Source organism: Prionailurus bengalensis, chromosome C2 (assembly GCF_016509475.1).
Source record: "Prionailurus bengalensis isolate Pbe53 chromosome C2, Fcat_Pben_1.1_paternal_pri, whole genome shotgun sequence".
NCBI classification, from domain to species: Eukaryota; Metazoa; Chordata; class Mammalia; order Carnivora; family Felidae; genus Prionailurus; species Prionailurus bengalensis.
This window is the reverse complement of record NC_057350.1, coordinates 94034488-94061698: the sequence shown is the minus strand read 5'-3', so window position 1 is coordinate 94061698 and position 27211 is coordinate 94034488. Positions and strand designations below refer to the sequence as shown.

At 37.7% G+C, this 27211-nt stretch overlaps 1 protein-coding gene across 1 annotated transcript in view; it reads right to left on the bottom strand.

Moving 5' to 3' along the window:
- Positions 1–27211, bottom strand: part of SPATA16 (spermatogenesis associated 16) — a 252495-nt gene that overhangs the window by 11339 nt on the left and 213945 nt on the right. The window contains exons 10-11 of the mRNA XM_043593302.1: positions 25941–26105; positions 23276–23359 (exon numbers count right to left, since the gene is read on the bottom strand). Of these exons, the coding sequence (XP_043449237.1) occupies positions 23276–23359; positions 25941–26105 (249 nt within the window). The remainder of the gene's footprint in view (positions 1–23275; positions 23360–25940; positions 26106–27211) is intronic.

Here is a 27211-nt window from a genome sequence, read left to right as displayed (position 1 = left end):
GTATCTAGATTTCTCGGGAACAAATGGCCAGGAGTACAATTGTTTGGTCATATGGTAGATGCATATTTAGTTTTCTTTTTTTTTTTTTCAATATATGAAGTTTATTGTCAAATTGGTTTCCATACAACACCCAGTGCTCATCCCAAAAGGTGCCCTCCTCAATATCCATCCCCCACCCTCCCCTCCCTCCCACCCCCCATCAACCCTCAGTTTGTTCTCAGTTTTTAAGAGTCTCTTATGCTTTGGCTCTCTTCCACTCTAATCTCTTTTTTTTTTCCTTCCCCTCCCCCCATGGGTTTCTGTTAAGTTTCTCAGGATCCACATAAGAGTGAAACCATATGGTATCTGTCTTTCTCTGTATGGCTTATTTCACTTAGCATAACACTCTCCAGTTCCATCCATGTTGCTACAAAGGGCCATATTTCATTCTTTCTCATTGCCACATAGTACTCCATTGTGTATATAAACCACAATTTCTTTATCCATTCATCAGTTGATGGACATTTAGGCTCTTTCCATAATTTGGCTATTGTTGAGAGTGCTGCTATAAACATTGGGGTACAAGTGCCCCTATGCATCAGTACTCCTGTATCCCTTGGGTAAATTCCTAGCAGTGCTATTGCTGGGTCATAGGGTAGGTCTATTTTTAATTTTTTGAGGAACCTCCACACTGTTTTCCAGAGTGGCTGCACCAATTTTTAGTTCTCTAATGAAACTGTCATATTGTTTTCCACAATGGCTGTGCCATCTTATATTCCTACTAGCAACATGTGAATGTATGCAATGTGTCAGTGGTCCTCACCAGTATTTAGTGTTGTCACTATTTTTTATTTTAGCTACTTTGATAGATGTGCAGTGGTTTATCTCATTGTGGTTTTACTTTGCGTTTCCCTAGTGGCTAATGATGTTCAATGTCTTTTAAAGTGTGTTTACTTGCCATTCTTTCTAGTGAAATGTCTGTTCATATCTTTTGTCCATTGTCAAATTGGTTTAACTGCTTGGATTGTTTACTGCTGAATTTTGAGATGTGTGTGTGTGTGTGTGTGTGTTTGTTTTGTTGTTGTTGTTTTGTTTTTTAGAGAGAGAGAGTGTGAGAGGGGGAAAGGGACAGAGGGAAGGAGAGAGAATCTTAAGCAGGCTCCACATTCAATGTGGCACCTGATGCAGGACTTGATCCCATGACTCTGGGATCATGGCCTGAGCTGAAATCAAGAGTCAGGCACTCAACTGAGCCACCCAGGTGCCCTGAGAGTTCTTTATATAATCTAAATACTTGTCCTTTGTTGAACATGTAGTCCACAAATATTTTTCTCTTGCCCTGTAACTGGTCTTTTCATCCTTTGCAAAAGAATCTTTCATAAAGCAAAAGTTTTTAATTTTGTAGTCTAATTTGCCAATTAGACTTTTATGGATCATGCTTTTCGTATCAAATCTAAAAGCTCTTTGCAAATACTAAGATCCCAGAGATTTTCTTCTATTTTTTTCTAAAAGTTTTATAGTTTTATATTTTACAGTTTTAGTCAACTTTTGAATAAAGTGTGATACTTAAGTCAGGATTTTTTTTTTTTTTTTTTTTTTTGCCTATGTATGTACAAATGCTCCAGTTTCATTTGGTCAAGAGGCTATCTTTCCTTCATTAAATTTCTTTTGCTTCTTTATATTTATGTGGATTTATTTCTGAATTTTCTGTTTTGTTTCATTGAGCTACGTGTCTATTTCTTCATCAATACCACAGTCTTGATTACTAATAGCTAACAAAGTCTTGAACTTAAGTAGACTGATTCCTCCCACTTCATTCTTTTTCTAAAGTGTTTTAGCTATTCTGTTTTCTTTGTCTTTCCATATAAATGTTAGTATAGTCTTGTCTTCATCTATGGAAAATCTTGCTGGAATTTTAATAGGAGTTGCCTTAAGCCTCTATATCAATTTTGAGTAAGTGATGTCTATACTATGCTGAATCTTATAATTTATGGACACAGTATGTCTCACCATTTATTTAGATCTTTGATTTCTTTCCTTAATGCTTTGTAGTTTTGGGCATACATGTGCTATACATGTTTTGTTAGATTCATACCAAAGCATTTCACTTTTTTTTTGAGCAATTATAAATGGTATTATAAGTTTCAGTGACCTTGATCACAACTAGTATATAGTTATATAATTGAGTTTTGCACATTTATCTTACGTCTTGCAACCTTGCTGAACTCACTGATCCTCCTCCTCCTCCTTCTCCTCCTCTTCCTCTTCCTCCTCCTCATCATTTTGTAGATTCGTTGGGATTTTCTATGTAGACAATCATGCCATCTGCAAAAAGGGAAGTTCTATTTCTTCTTTTATGAACTCTACACCTTTTATTTCCTTTTCTTGTCTTTCAGTGGTGGACAGAATTTCCAGCACAATGTTGAATAAGACTGGTGAGAGGTGACTTCCTTGCCTTGTTTCTGATCTTAAGGGGGAATGCCTTTAGTCTTTGACTATTAAGTATAATGTTAGCTGTAGGATTTTTGTAGACACTCTTTAACAGTGTGAGGAGTTTTGCCTCTATTTCTACTCTTCTGAGTGTTTTTTTTTTATATCATGAATAGGTGTTAAATTTTGTTGACTGCTTTTTATCAATTGATGTGATCGTGTAATTTTTTTCTTTTGTATACTGTTAGTATGGAAGATTAAATTGAATTTCAAACATTCAGACTTGCATCTCTGGAATAAACTCCACGTGGTTATGGACTATAATTCTTGCATGTTGCTGAATTCTATTTGCTAATGTTTTAAGGATTTTTTGCATCTATATTCATAAAAGATACTGATTTGCATTTTTTTCCCATTTTTGTCTTATTTGTTATCAGGATAATACTAGTTTTATCATGTGAATTGGGGAGGGTTTCTTCCCCTTGCATTCTTTGAATGAGATCATACAGAATTTACATCAAACCAGCTGGGATTGGAGATTTCTTTTTGGAGTTTTAAATTATGAATTAATAATTTCCTTAATAGTTACAGAGTGATTGAAATTATTCCATATTGGGTGAGTTGTGCTGATTTGTGTTTCTTGAGGAATTAGTACATTTCATCTAAGTGTCAAATTTATATTTCTAGAGCTATAGTATTCCCTTTTGATGTTTATATTTGAAATTTATATTTCTAGAGTTATAGTATTCCCTTTTGATGTCTGCAGGGTGTATAGTGATACCTGATTTCATTCCTGATATTGGTGATTTGTGTCATCTCTTTTTTATTTCTTTAGTCTTACTAGAGGTCTGCAGGTTTTATTGATCTGTTCAAAGAACCAGTGCTTTCATTGATTTTCTCTATTTTTTTTCTTTCATTTTTGTGGAGTTTTAGTTTTCTTTTTATTATTTCCTTTTTGTGCTTGATTTAGGTTTATTTTGTTTTTCTTTTTTATGTTGAGGTGGGGCTTCAATAATTGATTTGAGATTTTTTCTTTTATACTATATGCATTTAATGTTATACATTTATCTTTCAATGTAGTTTTTAATTTTTCTTGAGACTTCTTTTTGATCCATGGATTATCCTAGTATTTAGAGATTTTCCTGTTATATTTCTAATATTTGTCCATTGCAGTGGAAGGAAATGTTGCTTATGATTTCAGTTTTAAAAAATTTGTTAAGTTTGTTTATAGCCCAGGATATAGTTTGTCTTGGTATATATTCCATGGGCACTTGAAAAGAACATGTATTCTGCTCTTGTTGGATAGATGTTCTATAAATGTGTGCTATGTACTCTTGGTTGATGGTGTCATTGAGTTCTATACATTCCTGCTGAATTTTTTGATTAGTTGCTCAATCAATTGTTGAGACAGAGGAGTTAAAATCTCCAACTATAATTGTTGATTTGTCCATTTTTCCTTTCAGTCGTATCAATTTTTGTTTCATATCTTTTGCAGCCCTGTTGTTTGGTGCATATACATTGCTATGTCTTCTTGGTGGACTGATCCTTATAATTATATAATATCTCTCTCTGCCTCCAGTAAGTTACTTTGCTCTGAAGTCTACTTTGTCCGGTATTAATATAGCCACTACTGCTTTCCTCATACTAAAGTCTGTGTGATATCTGTTTCCATCCTTTGACCTTTAGCCTGTCATTATATTTGAAGAGTATGTAGACAGAATATTGTTGAATCACGATTCTAAATTCTTTTTGCCAAATTCTTTCCCTTGGCATTATTTAGACCATTTAGATTTAATATAATTATTGGTATGTAAGGGCTGTGTCATTTTATTTTTTGTTTTCTTTTTGTTCTCTCTCTCTTTTTTTAACCTTCCTAGGGGCACTGGGACATTTTTTAGAATTCCATTTTAAGTAATCTAGTGTTTTTAGTGTATCATTTTGTATAGCATTTTTAGTAGTTGCTCTAGGTATTAATATATATATTTCAATATATAATATATATAAATAATATTTATATATAAATACACTTCAATAAAAAAATGTAGACACTAGTAGTCTGAAAATTTTCAGCTTACTCTTTTCTTCATTTTATGTTCAACTGGAGTGTAGACACTTTATTTTCTTTAACATGTCTTTGCCTCCCCCCATTTATAATTTGCTCTACATATATTCCCCCATTTAAATATTTGCTGTTCATAAGAGACTGTTAAAAACTGAGAACAAACTGAGGGTTGATGGGGAGTGGGAGGGGGGGAGGGTGGGTGATGGGTATTGAGGAGGGCACCTTTTGGGATGAGCACTGGGTGTTGTATGGAAACCAATTTGTCAATAAATTTCATATATAAAAAAAAATAAATATTTGCTGTTCATATATTTAGAAGGTTATTAATTATTGGGCTCCTGGGTGGCTCAGTTGTTGAGTGTCCACCTCTTGATTTTGGCTCAGGTCATGATCCCAGGGTTGTGACATTGAGTTCTAAATCAGGCTCTCTGCTGAACATGGAGCCTGCTTAACATTCTCTCTCTCTCTCTCTCTCTCTCTCTCTCTCTCTCTCTCTTTCTCCTTCTGCCCCTCTCCCCCACTCATCCTCTCTCTCTCTTTAAAATAAAAACAAAAAAACAACAAAAATGTTATTGATTATTGATTTAATACCCTTAATAGGCCTGTTCTGATTATCTATTTCTTCTTGAGTGAGTTTTGACAGATTGTGTCTTTCAAGGAATTGGACCATTTCATCTAGGTTATCAAATTTGTGGGCATAGCATTTGTTCACAGTATTCTTTTTTATCCTTTTAATTTTGATGGGATCTATAGTGATAGCCCCTCTTTAATTTCTGATGATTAGTAATTTGTGTCTTCTGATTTTTTTTTTTTAATTTTCTTGGTTAGCTTGGCTAGAGGCTTATTGATTTTATTGATCTTTGGTTGTTTTTCCCTATTGATTTCCTGTTTTTGTTTTCACTGATTTCTGCTCTAATTCTTAATATTTATTTTTTTCTGCTTACTTTGGATTTAATTTGCCTTTGTTTGTTTGTTTTAGTTTCTTCAGGGGAAACTAAGATGCTTGATTTTAGATCTTCTTTTCTAATGTATACATTTAAATGCTACAAATCTCTCTCTAAGCACTACTTTTACTGTATCCAACAAATTTGGTAAGTTATGCTTTTATTTTCATTTAGTTTAAAATATTTTAAAATTTCCCTTGAGATTTCTTATTTGACCCATGTAATATGCATCTGTATGTTGTTTAACTTCTGTGATTTTGAGATTTTAAGTTATCTTTCTGTTATTGATTTCTAATCTAATCTAATTCTGTATGATTTCTATTGATCTAAATTCTCAGGTGGTTTTATGGCCTAGAATGTGGTATATCTTTGTGAATGGTCAATAATAACAGCAACAATGTATTTGGTTAGGTATGCTTATGTAGTATGTGTGTATGTATATATATATGCTTATATTTGCTTGTATATATAAATAGAGTGATGGACAGCAATGATACAGAGATGAAAAAAATAAGATTGTTATTATAAGGTACTCACACTACTTGTGTACTGGTATAGTGGTATCCATTTGAAAGTGGACTTGCCAGGGCACCTGGGTGGCTCAGGTTTTTAAACATCCAACTTTGGCTTAGGTCATGATCTCATGGCTGGTGAGTTTGAGCCCTGCATGGGGCTCTACGCTGACAGCTCAGAACCTGGGGCCTGCTTCAGATTCTGTCTCTGTCTCTCTCTGCTCCTGCCCCTCCCCAGCTCACATATTCTCTCTCTCTCTCTCTCTCTCTCTCTCTCTCTCTCTCTCTCTCAAATATAAATAAACATTAAGCAAAATTAAAAAAAAAGAAAGTGGGTTTGGATTAGTTGTAAATGTACATTGAAAACTCTAAGACAACCAGTAAAAAAGGAAAAAAAGAAGCATAACTGATATGCTAAGAAGGGAGAGAAAATAGAATCATATAAAATGCCCAATTAAAACCCCAAAAGGCAGAGAAAGACTGGAAGACTGTTATGACTTTGTCAACATTTGCTAAGTAGAGCAAGGGTACTGAATGATGAACTGCTCACAGTTTAACAAAAGACCACAAGAGAAACTGAAATAGAGAGTATATTATTCATAAGTCCTGGAAGAAGTACATAGCATGCTTCGAAATGCCATATGGGGAAGTTGAGGCAGAATCCAGGCAGAGAGAGAGAGAGAGACAGGACCCAGGGCACATACCTTTATTAGAGCCCATTGGTATTGTTTAGATTGGGTAATTTCTTTTTTTTTTTATGTTTATTTTTGAGGGGGGGGGGGAGAGAGGGGGAGAGAGAGAGCAAGAGAGAGAGAGAGAGAGAGAGAGACAGACAGACAGACAGAAACAGAATCCAAAGCAGACTCCAGAGTCTGAGCTGTCTGCACAGAGCCCTACATGGGGCTCTAACTCATGAACCATGAGATCATGACCTGAGCTGATGTCAGCTGCTTAACCAACTGAGCCACCCAGGTGCCCCTAGATTGGGTAATTTCTATTTTCCTATCCTCATTTTACTGATTCTTTCCTCTGTCTCCTTTAGTCTATTATTGAGCCTCTCCACTGAGTTTTAAGTTTTTTTTTAAATTCCAGTATGGCTAATGTGCAGTGTTGTATTAATTTCAGGTGTACAATATAGTGATTCAACAATTCTATATATCACCCAGTGCACAACATGATAAGTGCACTCCTTAATTCCCATCACTTATTTCACCCATCTCCCCATCCACCTCCCCTCAGGTAACCATCAGTTTTTTCTCTATAGTTAAGAGTCTGTTTCTTGGTTTCTCTCTGTCTCTCTCTCTCTCTCTGTCTCTCTCTCTCTCTCATTCTCTCTCTCTCTCTCTCTCTCTCCTTGCTTGTTTGTTTTGTTTCTTAAATTCCATATATGTGTGAAATCATATGATATTGGCTTTTTATGACTGACTTATCTTTTTTTTTTTTTTTAATTTTTTTTTTTCAAAGTTTATTTATTTTTGGGACAGAGAGAGGCAGAGCATGAACGGGGGAGGGGCAGAGAGAGAGGGAGACACAGAATCGGAAACAGGCTCCAGGTTCTGAGCCATCAGCCCAGAGCCCGACGCGGGGCTCGAACTCACGGACCGCGAGATCGTGACCTGGCTGAAGTCGGACGCTTAACCGACTGCGCCACCCAGGCGCCCCAATGACTGACTTATCTTACTTAGCCTTATATTTTCTAGCTTCATCCATGTCATTGCAAATGGTAAGATTTCATTCTTTTTTATGGCTGAATCATATTCCATTGTATATAGATATACCTCTTCTTCTTTATGCATTCATCAGTTGATGGACACTTGGGCTGCTTCCATAGTTTGGCTATTACAAATAATGCTGCAATAAACACCAGGGTGCATGTATCCTTTTGAATGAGTGTTTTGCATTTTTTGGGTAAATGCCCAGTGGTGCTATTCCTGGATTGTAGAGTAGTTCTATTTTTAATTTTTTTGGACCTCCATACTGTTTTCCATAGAGGCTGTACCAGTTTACATTCCCACAAATAGTGCAAGAGGGTTCCCCTTTGTCGACATCCTCACAAACACTTGTTGTTCCTTGTGTTTTTGATTCTAGCTGCTCTGACAGGTGTGAAGTGATATCTTGTAGTTTTGATTTGCATTTCCCTGATGATCAGTGATGTTGAGCATCTTTTCATATGTCTGTTGGCTATCTGTATGCCTTCTTTGAAGAAATGTCTCCTTGTGTCTTCTGCCCATTTTTAATTGTACTATTTGTTTTTTGGGTGTTGAGTTGTATCAGTAGCTTACATATTTTGGATACTAACCCTTTATCGAATAAGTCATTGGCAAATAACTTCCCCATTCAGTAGGTTGCCTCTTAGTTTTATTGATTGTTTCCTTCGCTGTGCAGAAGTTTTTTATGTGTGTAGTCCCAATAGTTTTCCTTTTATTTCCCTTTCTTCAGGAGACATATTCTAGAAAGATGTGATGGCAAATGGCAGAGAGATTACTGTCTGTGCTCTCTTTTAGGATTTTTATGGTTTCAGGTATCACATTTAGCTCTTTAATCCATTTTGAGCTTATTTTGGTGTATGGTGTAAGAAAGTGATTTATTTTCATTCTTTTGCATGTATCCAGTTCTTGAAGAGACTTTTTCTCATTGGATATTCTTTCCTGCTTTCCTACTTCTTCTCACTGGATTTTCCTCATGGATTAATTGGCCATGTAAGTATGTGATTATCTTGGGTTTTCTATTCTGTTCTGTTGATCATTAAGTCTATTTTGGGGCCAGTACCATACTGTTTTGATTACTACAGCTTTGTAATATAACTTGAAGTCTGGAATTGTGATACCTCCAGCTTTGGTTTTCTTTTTCAAAATTGCTTTGGCTATTTGGGATCTTTTGTGGCTACCTATAAATTTTAGGATTGTTTGTTCTAGTCATGTGAAAAATGCTGTTAGCATTTTGATAGGGATTACATTAAATGTGTAGATTGCTTTGGGTAGTATAGACATTTTAACAATATTTGTTCTTTCCAATCCACGAGGATGAAATGTGTTTCTGTTTCTTTGTCTCATCTTTAATTTTTTTCATCATTGCTTTATAGTTCTCAGAATATAGGTCTTTCACCTCTTTGGTTAGGTGTCTCCTAGGTATCTTATTCTTTTTGGTGCAATTGTCAATTGAATTCTTTCCTTAGTTTCTCTTTCTGCTGTTTCATTGTTAGTGTATAGAAACGTAACAGATTTCTGCACATTAATGTTGTATCCTGTGACTTTACTGAATTCATTTGTCATTTCTAGTAGTTTTTTGTTGTAGTCTTTAGGATTTTCTGTAAATATCATGACATCTGTAAATAGTGACACTTTCACTTCTTCTTTACCAATTTGGATGCCTTTTGTTTCTTTTTGTTTTTTAATTGGTGTGGCTATGAGTTCCAGGACTATGTTGAATAAAAGTGGTGAGAGTGGACATTCATGTCTTGTTCCTGATCTTAGGGGAAAGGCTCTCAGTTTTTCCCCACTGAGGATAATGGTAGCTGTGGATCTTTCATATATGGACATTATTATGTTGAGGTGTGTTCCTTCTAAACCTACTTTGTTGAGAGCTTTTATCATAAATGGATGTTGTACTCTGTCAAATGCTTCTTCTGCATCTGTTGAAATGATCATTTTTTTATCCTTTCTCTTATTGATGTTATCTATCAAATTGATTGATTTGTGAATATTAAACCAAACTTGCATCCTGGGAATAAATCCCACTTGATTTTGGTGAATGACTTTTTTGTTTTTAATGTATTGTTGGATTCAGTTTGCTTATATTTTTATTGAGGAGTTTTGCATCTATGTTCATCAGAGATGGCCTGTAATTCTCTTTTTTTGTAGTGTCTTTATATGTTTTTGGTATCAGGGTAATACTGGCTTCATAGAATGAATTTGGAAGTTTTTCTTCTATTTTTTTGGAATAGTTCGAGAAGAGTAGGTATTAACTCTTCCTTAAGGTTTTGGTAGAACTCCCCTTGAAGCTGTCTTGTCCTGGACTTCTGTTTGTTGGGAGTATTTGGACTACTGATTCAATTTACTTTTTTTTTTTTTAATTTTTTTAAATGTTTATTTATTTCTGACAGAGAAAGACAGAGCATGAGTGGGGGAGGGGCAGACAGAGAGGGAGACACAGAATCCGAAGCAGGCTCCAGGCTCTGAGCTGTGAGCACAGAGCTCGACCCGGGGCTCGAACTCACAAACCATGAGATCATGACCTGCGCTGAAGTTGGTCGGTCGCTCAACTGACTGAGCCACCCAGGTGCCCCTAATTTACTTGTTGCTAATTGGTCTGTTCAAGTTTTCTATTTCTTCCTGCTGCAGTTTTGGTAGGTTATGTTTCTAGGAATTTATCCATTTCTTCTAGGTTGTCTAATTTGTTGGCATATAGTTTTCATAATATTCTCTTACGATTGTTTGTATTTCTGTGGTGTTGGTTGTTATTTCCCTTTTTTCATTATGATTTTGAGCCCTTTATTTGAGTCCTTTTATTTTTTTCTTGGTGAGTCTGACTAGAGGTTTATCAATTTTGTTGATTTTTTCAAGGAATCAGTTCCTGGTTTCATTGGTGTGTTCTGTTGTTTTTTAGTTTCTATATGATTTATTTCTGCTCTAGTATTTATTATTTCCTTCCTTCCTTCCTTCCTTCCTCTGGTTTTGGTTTTGTTTGTGGTTTTTTTTTCCTATGTCTTTTAGGTGTAAGTTTAGGTTGTTTATTTGAGATTTTTCTTGCTTCTTGAAATAGGCCTGTATTGCTATAAACTTTTCTTTTAGAACCACTTTTGCTACATCCCAAAGGTTTTGGGCTGTTGTACTTTCATTTTCGTTTGTTTTCATGTACTTTTTGATACTTCTTTGATTTCTTGGTTGACCCACTCATTTTTTAGTAGCATGTTATTTACCCTGCATGTATTTGTCATATTTCCATATTTTTTCTTATGGTTGACTTCTAGTTTCATAGCATTATGGTCAGAAAAGATGTATAGTGTAACTTTGATATTTTTGAATTTGTTGAGGCTTGTTTTGTGGCCTAAAATGTGATCTATTCTGGAGAATATTCCATGTGCACTTGAAAAGAATGTGTATCCTGCTGTTTTAGGATGGAATGTTCTGAATATACTTGTTAAATCCATCTGGTCTAGTGTGTCATTCAAAGCCACTGTTTTCTTATTCATTCTCCATTTGGATGATCTGTCCACTGATGTAAGTGGGGTGTTAAAGTCCCCTACTATTATTGTATTACTATTGATTAGTTTCTTTATGTTTGTTCTTAACTGTTTGATGTATGTGGGTGCTTCATGTTGGGTGCATAAATATTTACAATTAATATATCTTTTTTTGATTGTCCCCTTTGTTATAATTTTTTAATGTTATTTATTTATTTATTTATTTACTTACTTACTTATTTATTTTGAGAGAGAGAGAGACAGCACATGAGCAAGGGAGGGGCAGAGAGAGAGAGAGGGAGACACAGAATCCGAAGCAGGCTCCAGGCTCTGGGCTGTCAGCACAGAGGCCAATGCGGGGCTTGAACCATGAACTGAGAGATCACGACCTGAGTTGAAGTTGGCCACTTAACTGACTGAGCCATCCAGGCTCCCCTGTCCCCTTTATATACTATCCTTTGTCTCTTTTACAGTCTTTGTTTTAAAGTCTATTTTGTCCAATATAAGTGTTGCTACTTGCCTTTCTTTTGATATTCATTTGTATGATAAATCTTTCTCCATCCCCTCACTTTCAATCTGCAGGTGTCTTTAGGTCTGAAATGAGTCTCCTGTAGGCAGTATAAAGATGGGTCTTTTTTTTTTTTTTTTAATTCACTCTGTCACGCTATGTCTTCTGATTGGAGTGATTATTTCATTTACATTCAAACCAATTATTGATAGATACGTATTTATTGCCATTTTGTTACTTGTTTTGTGGTTATTTTGTAGTTTTTCTCTGATCCTTTCTTCTCTTTTGCTCTTTCCTTGTTTGCTGGTTTTCTTTAGTGATATAATTGGATTCCTTACTCCTTATTTTATTTTTTTGCATATATATTACTGTTTATTGATTTTTGGTCACCAATCAATTTGTACATAACATCTGCATATAGCAGTCTATATTAAGCTGATTGTCACTTAATTTTAAAGTCATTCTTTATTTCTCTCCACTCCATGTTTCAGATATTTGGTATCATATTTTACATCCACTGAGTTCTTTGTTTTTTAATATCAGTTTTTCTTTCAGTATTTGCAGTTCTAAAATTTTATTTGGTTCTTTTTATATCTTCTGTTATTTGTTAAATCTTTCTAGTTCTTTGTGGACACTCAATTTTTTCATTCACTTTAAGGTGTTTGTAATTGCTCATTAAAACATTTTTTTTTTTCAAATGATGGCTGCTTTAAAATCTTCATCAGATAATTCTAATATCTCTATCATCTCTGTGTTAGAATCTACTGATGGTCTTCATTCAATTTGAGATCTCCCTGGTTCATGGTATGATCAGTGATTTTCAGTTGAAATCTGGACATTTTGGGCATTGTGATACGAGGTTCTGGATCTCATTCACACCTTCTCATTTAGCTGGATTTTTCTGACACTGGTATGGCAGAGGATGGGAGGTGTACTGCCTTGTCACTGCTAGGTGGGTATGGAAGTTCAGGTTCCCCATTCAGCCTTCATTGACTCCTGAGGAAAGGGTTCCTCATTACTTCTGGGTGAGGATGAGCATTCAAGCTCCTCACTAGGGTTTCACTGATACCTCCCTAGCTGGGAGAGGTAGCAATCTCACATCAGGGCTTGCCATGCAGCCTCCACTGACATCACATGGAGGAGGCAGGTTCATAATTGTTGGCATGTGGCAAAATTCTTGATTGTCTACTAGGCCTCCTCTGGCACCACACCAGCAGAGGGAAGGGAGGAAGTGGTGCCTTATCACCCAGTAGAGATGGAAGTCCAGGCTCCATATCTGGTGTTCTCTGACACCACCCTGTTAGGGTGGGAAGGCGGGCATATCTTGTTATAGCCTAGTGAGAGTAGAAGTCTGACTCTTTACTTGTGCTTTGCCGACATGGGTGGGTGTTGGAGCACTTTTTTTTTTTTTTTTTTTCTGTGATGTTTGGCTGGAGTAGAGTGATTATCGTCTAAGAGTTTTCCATTTTACAAGGCTTCCTCTTTCCTTGTCCTCTGGCTAGAGAGGGTAGGCTTTTGTTGGGGCTTGTTTTGTCTACACATGTTAGTGTTTCTGGATTAGTAGCTTCTTCAGCAACGAGTGTAGTATGTATGAGGAAAAAAAAAACCCAAAAAACAGTGAACTTACCATAATGTCATTCCTCAAGTCTCCGTGTCCCTCAGTTGTCAGTCCTTTTCATTCCACCTTCCAGAGTCTTGTGTTTGTTTTACATGTAATGTCCAGGGCTTTTAGTTGTACTTAATGGGAGAAGTAGGGAAAAGCATATCTACTCCATTTCCTGAAGTGGAATTCCTCTATCATGGTTTTAAAAAAAATAATTTTTGACCCCTGTACTTCAGGATAGTACATAGCAGACATACCACCATTTCTTGAATCAGTTTTTCCAGCTGCTTCTAAATATCTATGTTAATGTGATTAAGCGAATCACTGTGGAGCTGAAGGGGTCTTTTCTGCATAAGAGGTCTTGGGAAGTTAAAAATCTTTTGGGTTTCTTCGAATTCAATGAGAGGGCTTAATTTTGTCTTATTTTTAGGTTAGGATCTCTAATACAGGTCTATAGTTATCCTTTGGTCAGCCATTCATTCTCGTCTCCAGAATCTTCTTTCAAGCAGAAAACCATTTTCAGCAGAGTACACATAAGGTTTACACACAGTTTTGATGATGCTAAGAGATAAGGGTGTGTTTATGCTTATGGCATTTGTATGTGTTTTAGATTATAGCCTTTCCCCCTCCTCCACATACACCGTTTTAAGAAAGTCATAATCAGAATGAGAAATGGCCCATACCTTCCTTTAGGGCTGCATGTAAAGGCACTTTCATTTCTGCCCTTCTCCAAAAGATGAAAGGTGTAATGAGTACACTGTGAATGATTGAATGAGCTACAAGTCAATTGCTCTGAACTCTGTATTAATCCCACTTTCAATACAGAATGGAAGATGTCCTATGGTTCATTTAACTACCAAGTGGTATAAGCTGTTATTGTGTTATTCTCCAGAATTATAAAGTATTGCAAAACTTAATGTATAAAATACATGCAATAAAATGCTGGGCTGCCAAGCAAAGAAGACACCTTTGGTAATTTAAGGAGAGTAACTTTTAGAATGAACTGCAAACTCGCTCTTCGGTTCAAAATAGAATTGAGATATACGCTCCCCTCCCTTGCCCCAGATATTTCACTGAACTTCTGAAAGATGCATTTTGAAAAGTTTTTATAGACATTAAAAAACTAAATATAAGCATTTCCAATTTCTGTTTTAGTTACCTTCCTCTATCAGCTCACTAGTGGGACAGGCAGGGAGGGAATCCCAGGAAGTGAAGGAGTGAGAAATGTGCTATCCAGTTCCAGTCTCAAGGCTTCTGGGCTGTGAGGATAAAGCCTGGAGGAGTTATGGCAATATGTGCTTCTGAAATTGCGGTATCATTGACAGGTTGCATTTCAGAATAATTCAGATAACTTACCAGAGGGTGACCCTCAGATTGACAGTAAGTACACTATAGGAATGACCAGACTTCCAAGCTGTTCCCTTGAAGTTCTGATATTGCAGGAAGAGGGAAAGCAGTGAGCTATCAGAGCCAACCTAAACACGATGTTTATAGAAGGAGGGATGATGAGAAAAGACAGAGCAGATGATCCAGGGGACAGTGGGTTCCAGGGTTTGGATTTGGTCAGGCAGCGGCTGCAGAGATGTCTGGGTACATCCTCAGCTGGGCCCGTCAGCTGTGATCCAGAGAAGGGTGGAGGATGCCTACCATAGCCTCTGATGCTCCTGTTCAACTTGCTGCTGAAAGGGAGACTGGAGGGTTGTCTCACTGGTTGTCTTACAGAATCTGCACCTGGGTCAGAAAATATTCTTTGTGCCATTGACTTTTAGTAGCTGCATTTCGTTTAACATTAAGTGCTCTACCTAATGATTAGGAATGGAGCCTTTGATCCACCCAAACAAATCTGACTCAAAACTAAACCCTGTCACTACAAACTTAGGTTTGTTACCTTGTTAATTCTACAAAGCTCCTTTCCTCACCTTTCAAAGGAGAAGTAATGACACCTCCCTCACAGGGTTGTTGCAATGATTAAATATGATAACTTGATGAAGTGCTTGGCACAATATTAAAAGATCAATGGTAATCACTGATAATATTTGCCATCATCACAGTATTAATTAACTTAGTTATTTATATGAAATAAATTTCTCTATAGCTTGTTTAAATTGTGATAGTTATTCAAAGGCAAACTTCAAAGAGACTAACGTAGTTTGATCATCTGTTGACTGACACAGTATTTTATTATGCATGTGAGCACAATGGCAGTTAGCTTTGTTTGCCCCTTGATAAACTCCTGGTGAGAACTGGCAAAGCTCCTGGGTACATGCTCTCTGGATGAGGCCATGCTAGGATTTGACTCCTGCCCAGAAATGCTTCTGCTGCAGAAATTTCTTGCCAGATCATTAAAGTTTTAGAATATTTTCAACCAACAAAGTACATAAAACAGGTATTCCCAGTTTTGTAGGGAAGACCGCACACAGGTGGGAAATAAGTGACCAGCAAATACAGTTGGCTGAAAATGTTTAACAAATTAACCACACACTTTTTTTCCATTAAGTCAGAGGAGAAAGATGTTGTTTGGTTTAAATGGTAACTAAAGTTTGTCATTTAGATTTGGAGGATCACACTGGAGCTTGGGAAGATGGCCAGCACCAAGGCTTTTGGCCTCCTCCACTTTCCAGGTTAGACTTGGCTTTGCTGAGTGCAACATTTGAGGAGGAGATGCTCCCCGCAGGTCCGATGGCCCCAGGGCTCAGCCTCTGACCACAATCGGAGGTCTGCTCGGGCTTTGGTGGAGGTTCCTCCACTACAACTGCTATCTGGACACCTGCTGGCATAGGCTCACTTATCCCAGGAACTTTGACCATTTATCCCAGGCACCTGGCCTCTTCTGCCTCTCGGCCCTTGCCTCTCTCTCCTTGTCCTCATAGTCTGTCCCTGTCCTTCTCCCCAGTGTGGTCAGCAACAAGAGCACTTAGGTTTCTCCACACGATCTGCATTATGCCATGGACAGAACTGCTTAGCAGTGCTTAGGGTACACACTGTAAAGGAATTTGGGGATATGCTAATGAGGAAGCCCATAACCAGAAGCAGAGAAGATTCACAATCAAATTGCAATAAATCTGCAGAGACTCCTTAAAGAACAAGACACACAGCAAAAGCCTGATTGCTGGAAAAACTGCTTTGCAAATGAGTAGTACGGCTGCTGAATCTTTGAAAAGACAGCAGTACTTTCAGAGAGACACAACCGAAGGCCCTAACCACATATTAGTCAGCCCAAATGACTGGCCGATGAATGATAGTGCCGCATGTGCAATCTCTCTCAGAAGAGTTTCTGGAGGGATTCAGGTTTGAATGCTGATGTGGAAAGTAAATAAAATGTTCCAATTTGCTCTTCTCTCTTCCTCCTCAACCAACTGCCCCTGGCCCATCTCCCAGATTTGTATTCTCCCCTGCTTGCTCTGCCTACATCAACAGCCTTGAACAGCACAGAGTTGCTAAGTGACATACAATTCTATCCCATTTTCATCTTAAAGGACCAAATTAGTATATCAATGAACGTCACGTCCGTGTGATGATGAGTACAATTTATAAGTTAAGATTTTGAGGTAAAACGGAACATAAAAAGCTAAATAATTTTGGACAAGTTCATATGGATGTCTTTAAACATCCACCTATATACTCCATTAGGTGAATTCATTGAAGATTGTGATGTACTATATTATAATATTTGATGGAACGTAAAGTATTATTTCTTTTCATGAAAATTCACAGGACCATGATTATATGGCAGAGTCTTTCTCTCGTTACCTTTAAAATAACAAAATTTCATTTTTCCTCATTTAGGGTCAATCAGCGATCCAGAGGTATATCAGAATAAGACAGTACTTTATATGTTGTACCAGATTAAATCCTGATCTTCTCAATGTGAAGTTTAGACTTTGTAAAGGAAAAGCAAATAACTTTTCTTCCGAGTTAAAGACAGAGTGCTGCTTAACTGTTTCTCTTAACTGATTCTGTGGTGAAAAGAAATAGGAACGTTCCAACTTAACAGTTGGCACATTTTTTTTAAAGCCTCCTTTTTCTAAAGACTTCTTTTTCTATTTATCTTCAGGCCTAGTTCATAAAGCTTTAATGGGCTTTAGGATTCAATGCTTGGTAACATGAAATCATAGACTCTGAGGGTGGTAAGGATTTGAACACGTTATGTTTCTCAGAAGGTTGTGACTTGCCCAAAGTCCCATGAGTGGGGGCTGAATGGTCAAGGATTTGCAGTTAGGTTCTGTATTCTTTCTGGTTATAGATGAAAAACTAAGGAACAGAGGATGTGGATCTTGTATAGGTGGATTATAAAGGTAGACTAAACTAGAAATTCCTTGTGACTTCTTAGGCCCAGAATGAAAGAAATTTATTTTGAGAATTGAAAACAAACAAATTGTGCTGGTTCATGGTCAAATTCCACATTAGATGGAAGTCACCACAATTCCCCATTTGGCCTCACATCCACTGTGACCACCTGGCTTCAAGGTTCAAGTCCTTTGCCGTTGGGTACAAGTCACCTCTTGTGACGTCGCAGCAAACTAGTCTCCTTGATTCTACCCTTGCCCTCCCACCCCCACCTCCAATCTACTCTCATCTCAGCAGCCTAGAGTGATTTTGGCTTTTTGTCTGACAAAGCATCATGTCATCTGTTTCCTCACTTCATCTTTTGTCACTCTTGTTCATTCTATTGCAGTCCCCCAGCCCTCCTTGTATTTCCTTGTACATGCTAGGTCCTCTCTAATCTCAGGATTTTACATTTGCTGTTTCCTTTACTTAGAATGCTTTTCCAACATATTGCATGGCTTGCATTTCTTTCAGATTTTTGTTCAAACGTCACTTCAATGAATCCTGGCCTGACTATTCTAGTGCAGTTGCAATCATTGGCACTTTCCATTTTCCTTTCCTGCTTCCCGCAGCCATGGCATTCATTACTTATAATATATTGCATATTTCTTTAGGTAGTTTAGTGTCTACTTCAGAATGCAGACATTGTGATGGTACTGTTTTTTCATGGCTGTATCTCCGATGTCTAGAACAATGTCTGACCCCCAGGAGATGCCCGGTAAATGTTGGACGAATGCATGAATGAGCAGTGTGATAACAAGACCTCTGGGATATTCAAAAGATTATGTTTTCTCAGGCTTTTTTGTTTTGTCTTTTGTTGTTGTTGTTGTTGTTGTTGTTGTTGTTGCTGTTATGGACTGAACCTTGTTAAAGGGTCCTGCTGTGGCACGGAACTTTCCAGCATAAGAAAATTTACGTTTTTTGGACGTAGTCTGCTTTTTTTGCACAGCTAAACCAACATACATATATCTTTTTTGAGTTGATTACTGGAAAGGAAATATGCTGTAAAGCCAAACCAAAACAAAAGCCACTTTCCTAAAACTCTATAAAGAATATATTTTCATCCTGGTAAATTAGGAAAAAACACAATTGTCTCTTTCTTTCTTCTTCTGAGTTCTTCAAGAAATCTCAAAGAAAAAAAATGTAGACAGGAGGTCAGCACTCATGAATCAGATTTCCTCTTGATGGGCTTTTTATAGACCTATAACAAAGTGAAGCCCTGGAAATTGTGTTAGGTAATGGGGATTCTGACAGACCCTTTAAGTACGTGGAACTAGGAGGTGCTGCTATAATTCTGCTGCTTCAGATGAAAATTTCAAGTGTTTTCATTAGGTACAACAGCTGTTTCTATTACAGATAACAGATCTCAGAGGTGGTGATGCTGATATCAACTTCTAGTGGGCTCAGAACACAGTGTAGCTTGTACAATTAGGTTTTTTTAATTATTTTTTTCTGCACACGCAAATTAACTCTGTAGCAGTAAAAGGAAATTACTTACTTGCTACCGGAATTGTCTGAAAGTGATATGATCATCCTCTGTAGAGTCACATTAACCAAATTAAAAGCCCTTGGGAAAAATTTGGCACCCTGTTCCTTCCCATTCACATCTTCGTAAAGACCTCTCAGGAGCTTCCATTTAGAAAAAGTTAGGATCATTACCAGGGCTTTTAATTTGGAAAGATGAGCTGCTCACCAGTGAGTCCTTCTAGACACCTAGTGGTTGACTAGAGCGGCTCTTCAGTGTTCCAACCTCAGAGGCCTTGACATTACTATCCTCCTGATTCTTGCTTGCAGGTGTTTTCCAGCACAGGACACAGGCCCATAGCTCTGCTGCTGAAGCTTGTCTCCAAGATAGATGCTATCATTTCATTCTCCTCATGAATGCACTCGTCCTCGGAGAAATGGAATCTATTCCTCCAACCCTGTGAATCTGGGCTGGCCTGTAACTACTTTAACTAGTAGAATATGGTGGAAGTTCTGGAAGTGGCCTTAAAGAAGACTGGTGGTTTCCACTTCCTTTCTCTTGAAATATTTCCTCTTGGAACCCAGCTGTAATGCTGTTTAAAGCCTCATTCACATGGACAGGCCACATGGGTAGGCAGTCCAGTCAGCTGTGTCAACCATATGAGGGAGCCATGTTGTAGTCTAGTACATCTTAGCCTTCAGATGACTCTAGCCCCAGGCACAGAAGCCAGTTGATTGAACTACATGAGAGACAGTGAGCAAGATCCGCCCCTAGCTGAGTCTCGTCAGCTCATAGAATTGTGAGAGATAATATTGATTATTCTAAACCACTATATTTGGGTGATTGATGACACAGTAATAAATAACTGCAATAGCAGCAAAGTGGAAGTCATAGGCTAAACATTTCTTTGAATGTAAGCATCAAAAACTACCTTATTGTGAGGTGGAATTGGTGGTTATCTGTAAGATGTAGGTAGGTATAGACAAATGTCAATTTCTCTTCCACATTTTTAGCTAGTCCTTGGAATTTCATTGCTGGACTGCCACTTTATTATCACTTGGATTTGTATGTGCAAAGATGTAGTGTACAAAGGTATATACTTTTGGGATGGATAATGCTATAAACCAGGGTACAGCATACGTTTTCTGTGTAGGGTCAGCTAGTAAATATTTTAGGCTTTGTGAGCTATACAGCCTCTCTAGCAACTACTCAACTTGGCCAAGGTGACATAGACCATATGTAAATGAATGACATGGCTGTGTGCGATAAATTTTATTTACAAAAATAGGTGACTAGTTGGTTTTGACCTGTGCACTCTAGTTTTCTAACCTCATGCCAAAAAATGATTTCTATAGCGAACAGAGATATTTGATTCTTTTGCTTGACTCTCATCAGCATTGCATTTGGTTTACCTCCAGCTGCAATTCCTCTTGCCATTTCTTCTGAGTCTCCTTTGTATGGTTCTCTTCTTAAGTTTGGAATGTGCTCTGCAAGGCTCTCTTCTTATTCTATGCTCTTTCTCAGCCATCTCACCCTCTCTTATGATTTCAGTTGATATCAATTTGCCAACAACTAAAAAAATCTCTATTTGGTCTTTTATCCAGAACTCCAGACTCCTGTACTTTCCCTTGGATATCTTGCCAGCACCCTAAGCTCAATGCATTTTTGTGCCAGTTATTAGCCCATAATCTCTTAACTCCAAACCCACCCTTCTATGATTAACTCTGTGATGCTGGGGGCTGGAACTCTGCAAACCTCATTTCTGTTTTGCCAGTTGTTAGTCTCCATCACTAGGAGGTGCTATAGGGGCATTGCAATGCCAAAGGAGAAAAGAGGGACTTGCTGCTGACTTCCTGCCCTTTGGGGTTCCTGTGAGCGTCTCTGAAACGAGGCTTCTTTGCTCCAGAAAGTTGTGTTCTTTTCTGTAGTAGCAGGTGAATCTAGTGTTTCCGAAAGTTGCACAATTACCTCCATTACCACTCCCTCCCTGCTCCTGCCACCCTCCCTCCCATCAGCACCAGTGAGTTAGTGCCCCCTCCTAAGTCTGGATCTCAACCCTTCAGGATTCCGCTCCAAGAGTGGAGATAACAGCACCAGTTGAGCAATGCCTTCTAGTGGGAGGTCTAAGTTTTGGTCCAGCAGGGTCCTTGCTCCAAATTTCGAAGTTTTAGTAATTCCAGTCTCTTCTCTTTGATTTCCCAGCCCTAATGGGTGGTAACTGCTCATTTTAATTGCTTCTTCTGTGCTAAATTTATGGTTCTCCTTTGCTTTTTCAGTTCCCTAGTTAACAATGACATACATACCTAGTTAGCCATTCTTTATATTAAATTCCCTTTCAAGTCTCCTGACTGGATTCTGAAAGAGTTTACAGTCTCAGCCCAAAGCTACACTTTTGAAGGGCTTTCTTCCTTAGTAAATGGTACCAGCGAACCTCTCGCCATTCCCTGCCCAGTGACTGAAGCCCAATGTCTGGGCATCATTCTTACTTTTCCTGTTCTCTAAACTCCCTTATCCACTCAGTGAACAAGGCCTATAGATTTGGCTTCCTGCACATTCCTTCTATCTGTCTGCTTCTTTTCGTCTCCACACCCACCACCATAGATCAGGCCATTGCCTTATAACTGACTGCCCCACATTTCTATAGCTCCTCAATCTGTTCTCCCACTGTAGCTCTAGAGATGTCTCAGAAACATTTTCCAGATAAACGCTTTCTGAAACATTCCAAATCCTTAACATAATTTATAAGTCTTTCTGTGATTTGACTTCCGTTTCTGCACTTCATTTTGAAATATGTTCCTTGCTCCTTTAACATTTTTTCTCAGTTGTTAAATGTGCCCTGCTTTCTTTGTGCTCTTGGCATAAACTCTTCCTTCTCTGCAGAAATCTCCCTTTTCTCCTAGATAACTACTACATATCCTTGAAATGTTGTATAAATATCACTTTCTCAGAGATGGCTTTTCTGACCTCCCAGACCAGATCATATTTCCCTATTTGTTTCTATAGATTATTGAACATCCACTTTTTAACTACAATATTCAGCAAATTTGTAGCTGTATACTTGTCTTCTTTCCAAGATGGTCAGGCTCATATAGGCAGGGGCTGTGTTTGTATTGTCCAGCACAATATCCGTAAGTGTTCTTTCTAACACAGTAGATCGTCGACAAATATTTGCTGCATTCAGTTAATTTCTGTTCTAGGTATTTTACCATAGGACCTCTGAAATGATTACAGAAGACACCCATTTCCTCACATACACTAGATTCCTTCATGGCTGACTATTACCTCTTAAACCGGAGGCTTCTTTGGTTTATTCTCACATCTCCTGACACCAGGTCTCCCTTTATGGGTTCTCACAGTAATTGGAGGAGACTGAATGGAGAGTAGACTGACTAGAATTTATTACCTTTAATTGGACTGGAGACCCAACATTACTCCCTCCTACATTGTCAGAGAGCTCTGTAGTGTCACACAAGTCTTCCGAGTACCTTATGCTAGGTGCATCTTTGTCCTTGTTTTATTTAACTCAGGTAACCAATGAAGGGATGCTCCTCTACTTCTCCCATCCAAGTACTAACCAGGCCTGACCCTGCTTAGCTTCCGAGATTAGAAGAGATTGGGTGCATTCAGGGTGGTATGGTTGTAGACTATTCCTCTACTTCTTTTTTAAATGTTTTATTATTTCTTTATTTGGGTGGGGGGAGAGAGAGAGAGGACGAACCATGAGATCACGACCTTAGCCAAAATCAAGAGTTGGCTGCTTCACCAGCTGAACCACCCAGGCACCCTGACTGTTCCTCTACTTCTAATAACCAGTATGTTACCCCTCCACTCAAAGCATCAATGTGCTAGTTTTTCTGTAGTTCTCTGAAATGTAGCCATTCTTCCTCAAGTGACAAAATATAGGGGAAAGTGTTGGGAGGTGGACTAAAACATTGATGAATGGGCCTTAAAAAAATCTACAATAAGCAATAATGGAGAAGGCAGATAATGAAAATAGAATATGAAAATGAGCACAAGAAGACCCATGAAAGCATATGACCACAATCTGCTGGAGGAGCAGACCTGAGGAAACAGATTAAATAAATCCATTTTGATTCTGGTTACACTTCCAGGGAGATAGCTGCATTTATTTAAAAAAACCCAAACAGACAATAAAACAACCTGAAGAGCTTTCTTTTCTTTGTATCTTCTAAACAGATTTGACCCAAGATGGACATTTTCTCTGAGAATAATATATCTTTTTTCCTTCAGCTCAAAGTTTTACCTTTTGGATTGTATTCCACACACGTTCTTTATCGTTTCTTCTTCCTTCAAGGGTGTCCATAGCATCTGCCATTAGTGACTGCAGCTGTGGCACCAAGATAAAAATTATCAGCATGGAATTCACACAGAAATAACTTCTCTAAATACACAGATTAAAACCTAATTAAAAAATCATTTGTACGCTGATGATTTTATTACTCATCTTTCCGACAATGAACACCGCCACCTCATCTTTGCTTCAGTCATTACCAAGTATTATTGCAGATATAAAATATTGTAACAATGGAAAGATTCTTCTTGAGGATTTGTAGAAAACGTATAGGTTTTAATGTAGTAAGTGTTGCTGTTTTGTAAAAACAGATTTGGGTTGTAAAGAATGAAGGCGGTAGTTAATTCTCTCAGGAAATGGCATGTAGTACATGAGCGCATTTTAGTATTTTCTCCTGAGGCTAATGTATCATAATTCTAGGCCTCATGCAAAAGCTCACCCGAGGACAATACTAAAATTGTGCTGTTTTATTGCATTTTAAAGGATCTAGCTCATTTAAGTTCTTTTACTATCCTTTTATTTCCTAAAATTTCAAAATAACCAAGTTGCCTTTTTGAAAGGCAAGTTTAAAAAATTCCACCCTTTGCCCCAAACTGCCTTGTCCCAATTGAAAAGAATCTGATCTACATGCTACGTATGCGGTTGTAAGGTAATGAAGCTGCATCGAGCCATGCGATATTCAAAGCTAGAGAAGAAAGTTCTCTAAAAAAGAACAAATCTCAGTTCAGTTCACTGTGCCATCAAAGAGTATGAACCCTTAGATAATCTCTCTGTACTTTAGATATTGCAGAGCTTAAGCAGGAGGGCAGAGGTGAGTCACTCAAAACTCTTCTACTGAGCAGTCACTGTTTATATAGCATCATAAAAGATATTACCAGGATTTATTTTCTAGGTTAACCTATGCTTGGAAGTTGGAAAGTAAAATCTATTACTTAAGGTGATGAAATCTTGTAAGATACATGATTTTTAAATATTTGGCCTGTACATGTACGTCCATATACATTACATTTTTTTCTAGTAGGCATATAAATTATGAAAATACCCCTGAAATCCTATTTTCCAAGGTTTCAGATAATGGGATATTGCACAACATGTGAGTAAGGGATGTCAATAATGCTAGTTTGATGCTCTGTGTATATATTTGGAAATGTAAGTATTTCCAGAGGAAAAAAAAAAAAAAGCTCCAGATAGGTGGTTAAGAAGACCTAAGTGCAGAAAACTCCCTTGTATTTTTCATTTAAATCTTGAGTGTGCTTTTTAGGAAGACAGGATCAACACTGTGCCAGCTTCTTAAATTAACATTTTCTTTGCTTCCTCTTATCTCAGAGGAGCATTAATCATCTAAAATTGGCTATAATATGCACTTTGAAAACTCCATACTTACTGCACTCCTGAATGCGTTATGAATGGAAGGATAAACACTTAGCCTTTTAGAAGGTGCTCCACTGCGCACAACCATAAAGGTTTACAAAGTATTATTGCCGGTTTTGACTTAGTAATTCCTTGATTACTAGACTCCCTCCCCCCACAGTTTAATACTTTGGTACGCATAGTTTTATCATTCAGCTAGTCAGACCATTTTATATACTTTGAATATCAGTATTTATAATACCTTTTTATAGGGTCAGATGAACATTATAAATGTTGGCAGTTCACTTCTTGATGGATTAATTTGTTACAACTTTAAAAGCTCAAAGAGGGAGGGTTGCTTTAGTTATCTGAAAATTACAGGTGATCGGTTTGGGCTGTTCTCATCCTTGCTATGTGAATTCAATTCAGGTCTATAATTAGTTTTAGCTACCTTCAATTAAAGCCTCAAAGTAAAGAGCCCTCCCTTACAACACATTAGGATTTCCATATACAGTGAATTTTACCTTTCCTCGAATGGCCCTCACATTGGTTAGTAATAGTTTTACAAATGAGGAGCCATCATTTCTCATATTAATTATGGTTATAATAGACACATCTGTTTGAAGATTGTTTCTGTGAGGTAGTCCATCAACTGATTTTTGACTGGCTCTGTGTTTTCTGAGTTAATTGGTCAACTCACTTAAAAAAAAAAAGCCATTTGTCTAACTACATTTTCCCTTGCAATGAAACAACTGTTTTATCTAAATGTACCAGTGTGTGTGTGTGTGTGTGTGTGTGTGTGTGTGTGTTGGCACTGCCAACATATATGTGATGCTAGAAGTGAATAAGAAAACTATAAAGACTATTTCGTAGGGTTGTTTTTTATATAGTAATTACTCTTGTCCTCTCTACTTTCTCTTACAAGAAAATTATATACTAACCCATCTGGGAGTTTAAGAAATAATTTATCAAAATTATATTTTATTTAAAGCAAAAAGCCTGACCCACAATATGAGTAATCAGCCCTTTTCCATGTTTTTACACATCACAAAGTTCTTACTATAAAAATGGAGGCTAGTCGACATGAGCAAATAAAAGACAGAAACACATCTTTCTACATTTTCCAATTTCTTTATTAAAATGCCTCAGGAGGGTTGGGCAGGTTGCCCTCAGACTACATTGATTCTCACAATTTTGTTTTTCAGGACATATCATTCTTCTGTTGGCTGGGGGCCTGTGAAAGCCTTAAACAAAGAAAAACACTTACCAATTCTGTCTCCTCTTGACTGATGTCCTGTAGATAGGGAATGGTTGCCAGCTCCGCCATTGCTTGATTGATCACCTGGGATTGCTCCTTCACTCTCTGCAGCCGGCTCAGGAGGCTGGCATACTGCAGCTTCTCCATCACACCCGAGCACCCGTGGAAACTCCCCTAGTCTCCCAGTAAAAGGAAATGTTTTAGACCAAAATCATGGAAATAGACCTCTCCCTAGAGATTGAAGTCAGGGATTATTATATTTACATCCTTGGAAGCGATGGCTACCTAACACAAATAAGTGTTTCTTTCCATTATTTTAGAGAATTGTCTGCACCCTTCCTTCAAACAGATGAATGTACAAAAAGGAAACGCTTTGCAAGACTGTTGAGAAGGATGTGCAGGTGGCCCTGTAGAAGGAACCTGGGCTGAGGGGAAAAGAGGGGACTGAAATTGAATGTGTTCCACTCTCCCAGTGGGGATCCCACAAAGTTGTGTTCATTTAGAGAGGGTGACTTCATCTATGTCACCAAGGCATCATAGGAGCTAAGAGTTGCCTACTGTCTTGTGTATATAAAAGAATACTTTTTATGCAAGTTGAATCCTGAAAAATGTTATGCATATTGAATTCTGTCTACCCTAATGGCTAAAATTAAATCTGCTTTTACCTTTAGTTCTCACTGGATGGCCTTGGACTCTGGTTCCCCTCCTTGTGGTATTAGAGCACTTGATTCTGGTTCCTTGGACCATCCCAACAACTGACACAATCCATCCTGAAATAGGCTACGTACACATTTGTAAGGGCCAACCCCTCCCCCATGAATCTATTGGTATTTTGGGCTTTCTTAAAAATGGGGCACACTTTTAATAAGGTGTGCCAGTCAGCCATAGAACAGGAGACATGACCTTCTCTAAAACTTCTAATACAAATTGTAATGCTTGATGGGAAAAATAAAACATCACAAAATTCTCATTTATATTTAGGAAAAAGGGGACAGAGGGGTATCTAAGGGTTAATAGAAAAGCTTGAGTTTCTGCTGTGTTTGGAGGGTGATAAGAAGTGGGAAGTCACAGGAATATATAGTTTGGCAACTGCATTCCACGTCCTGGTGCTCAGAAGAGGAAGTCTGGATGACTGGTGTTCCTTTATAACAGGGTTCCTCCTTGACCACCTGTACAGGAATCATGAGGTTTTTTTAACTGTGCAGAGTACTGGGCCTTACAAGGTGAATCACTATCTCTTGATATGTTGCCCTAGAAATATGATTTTTAGCTAGGTTCCC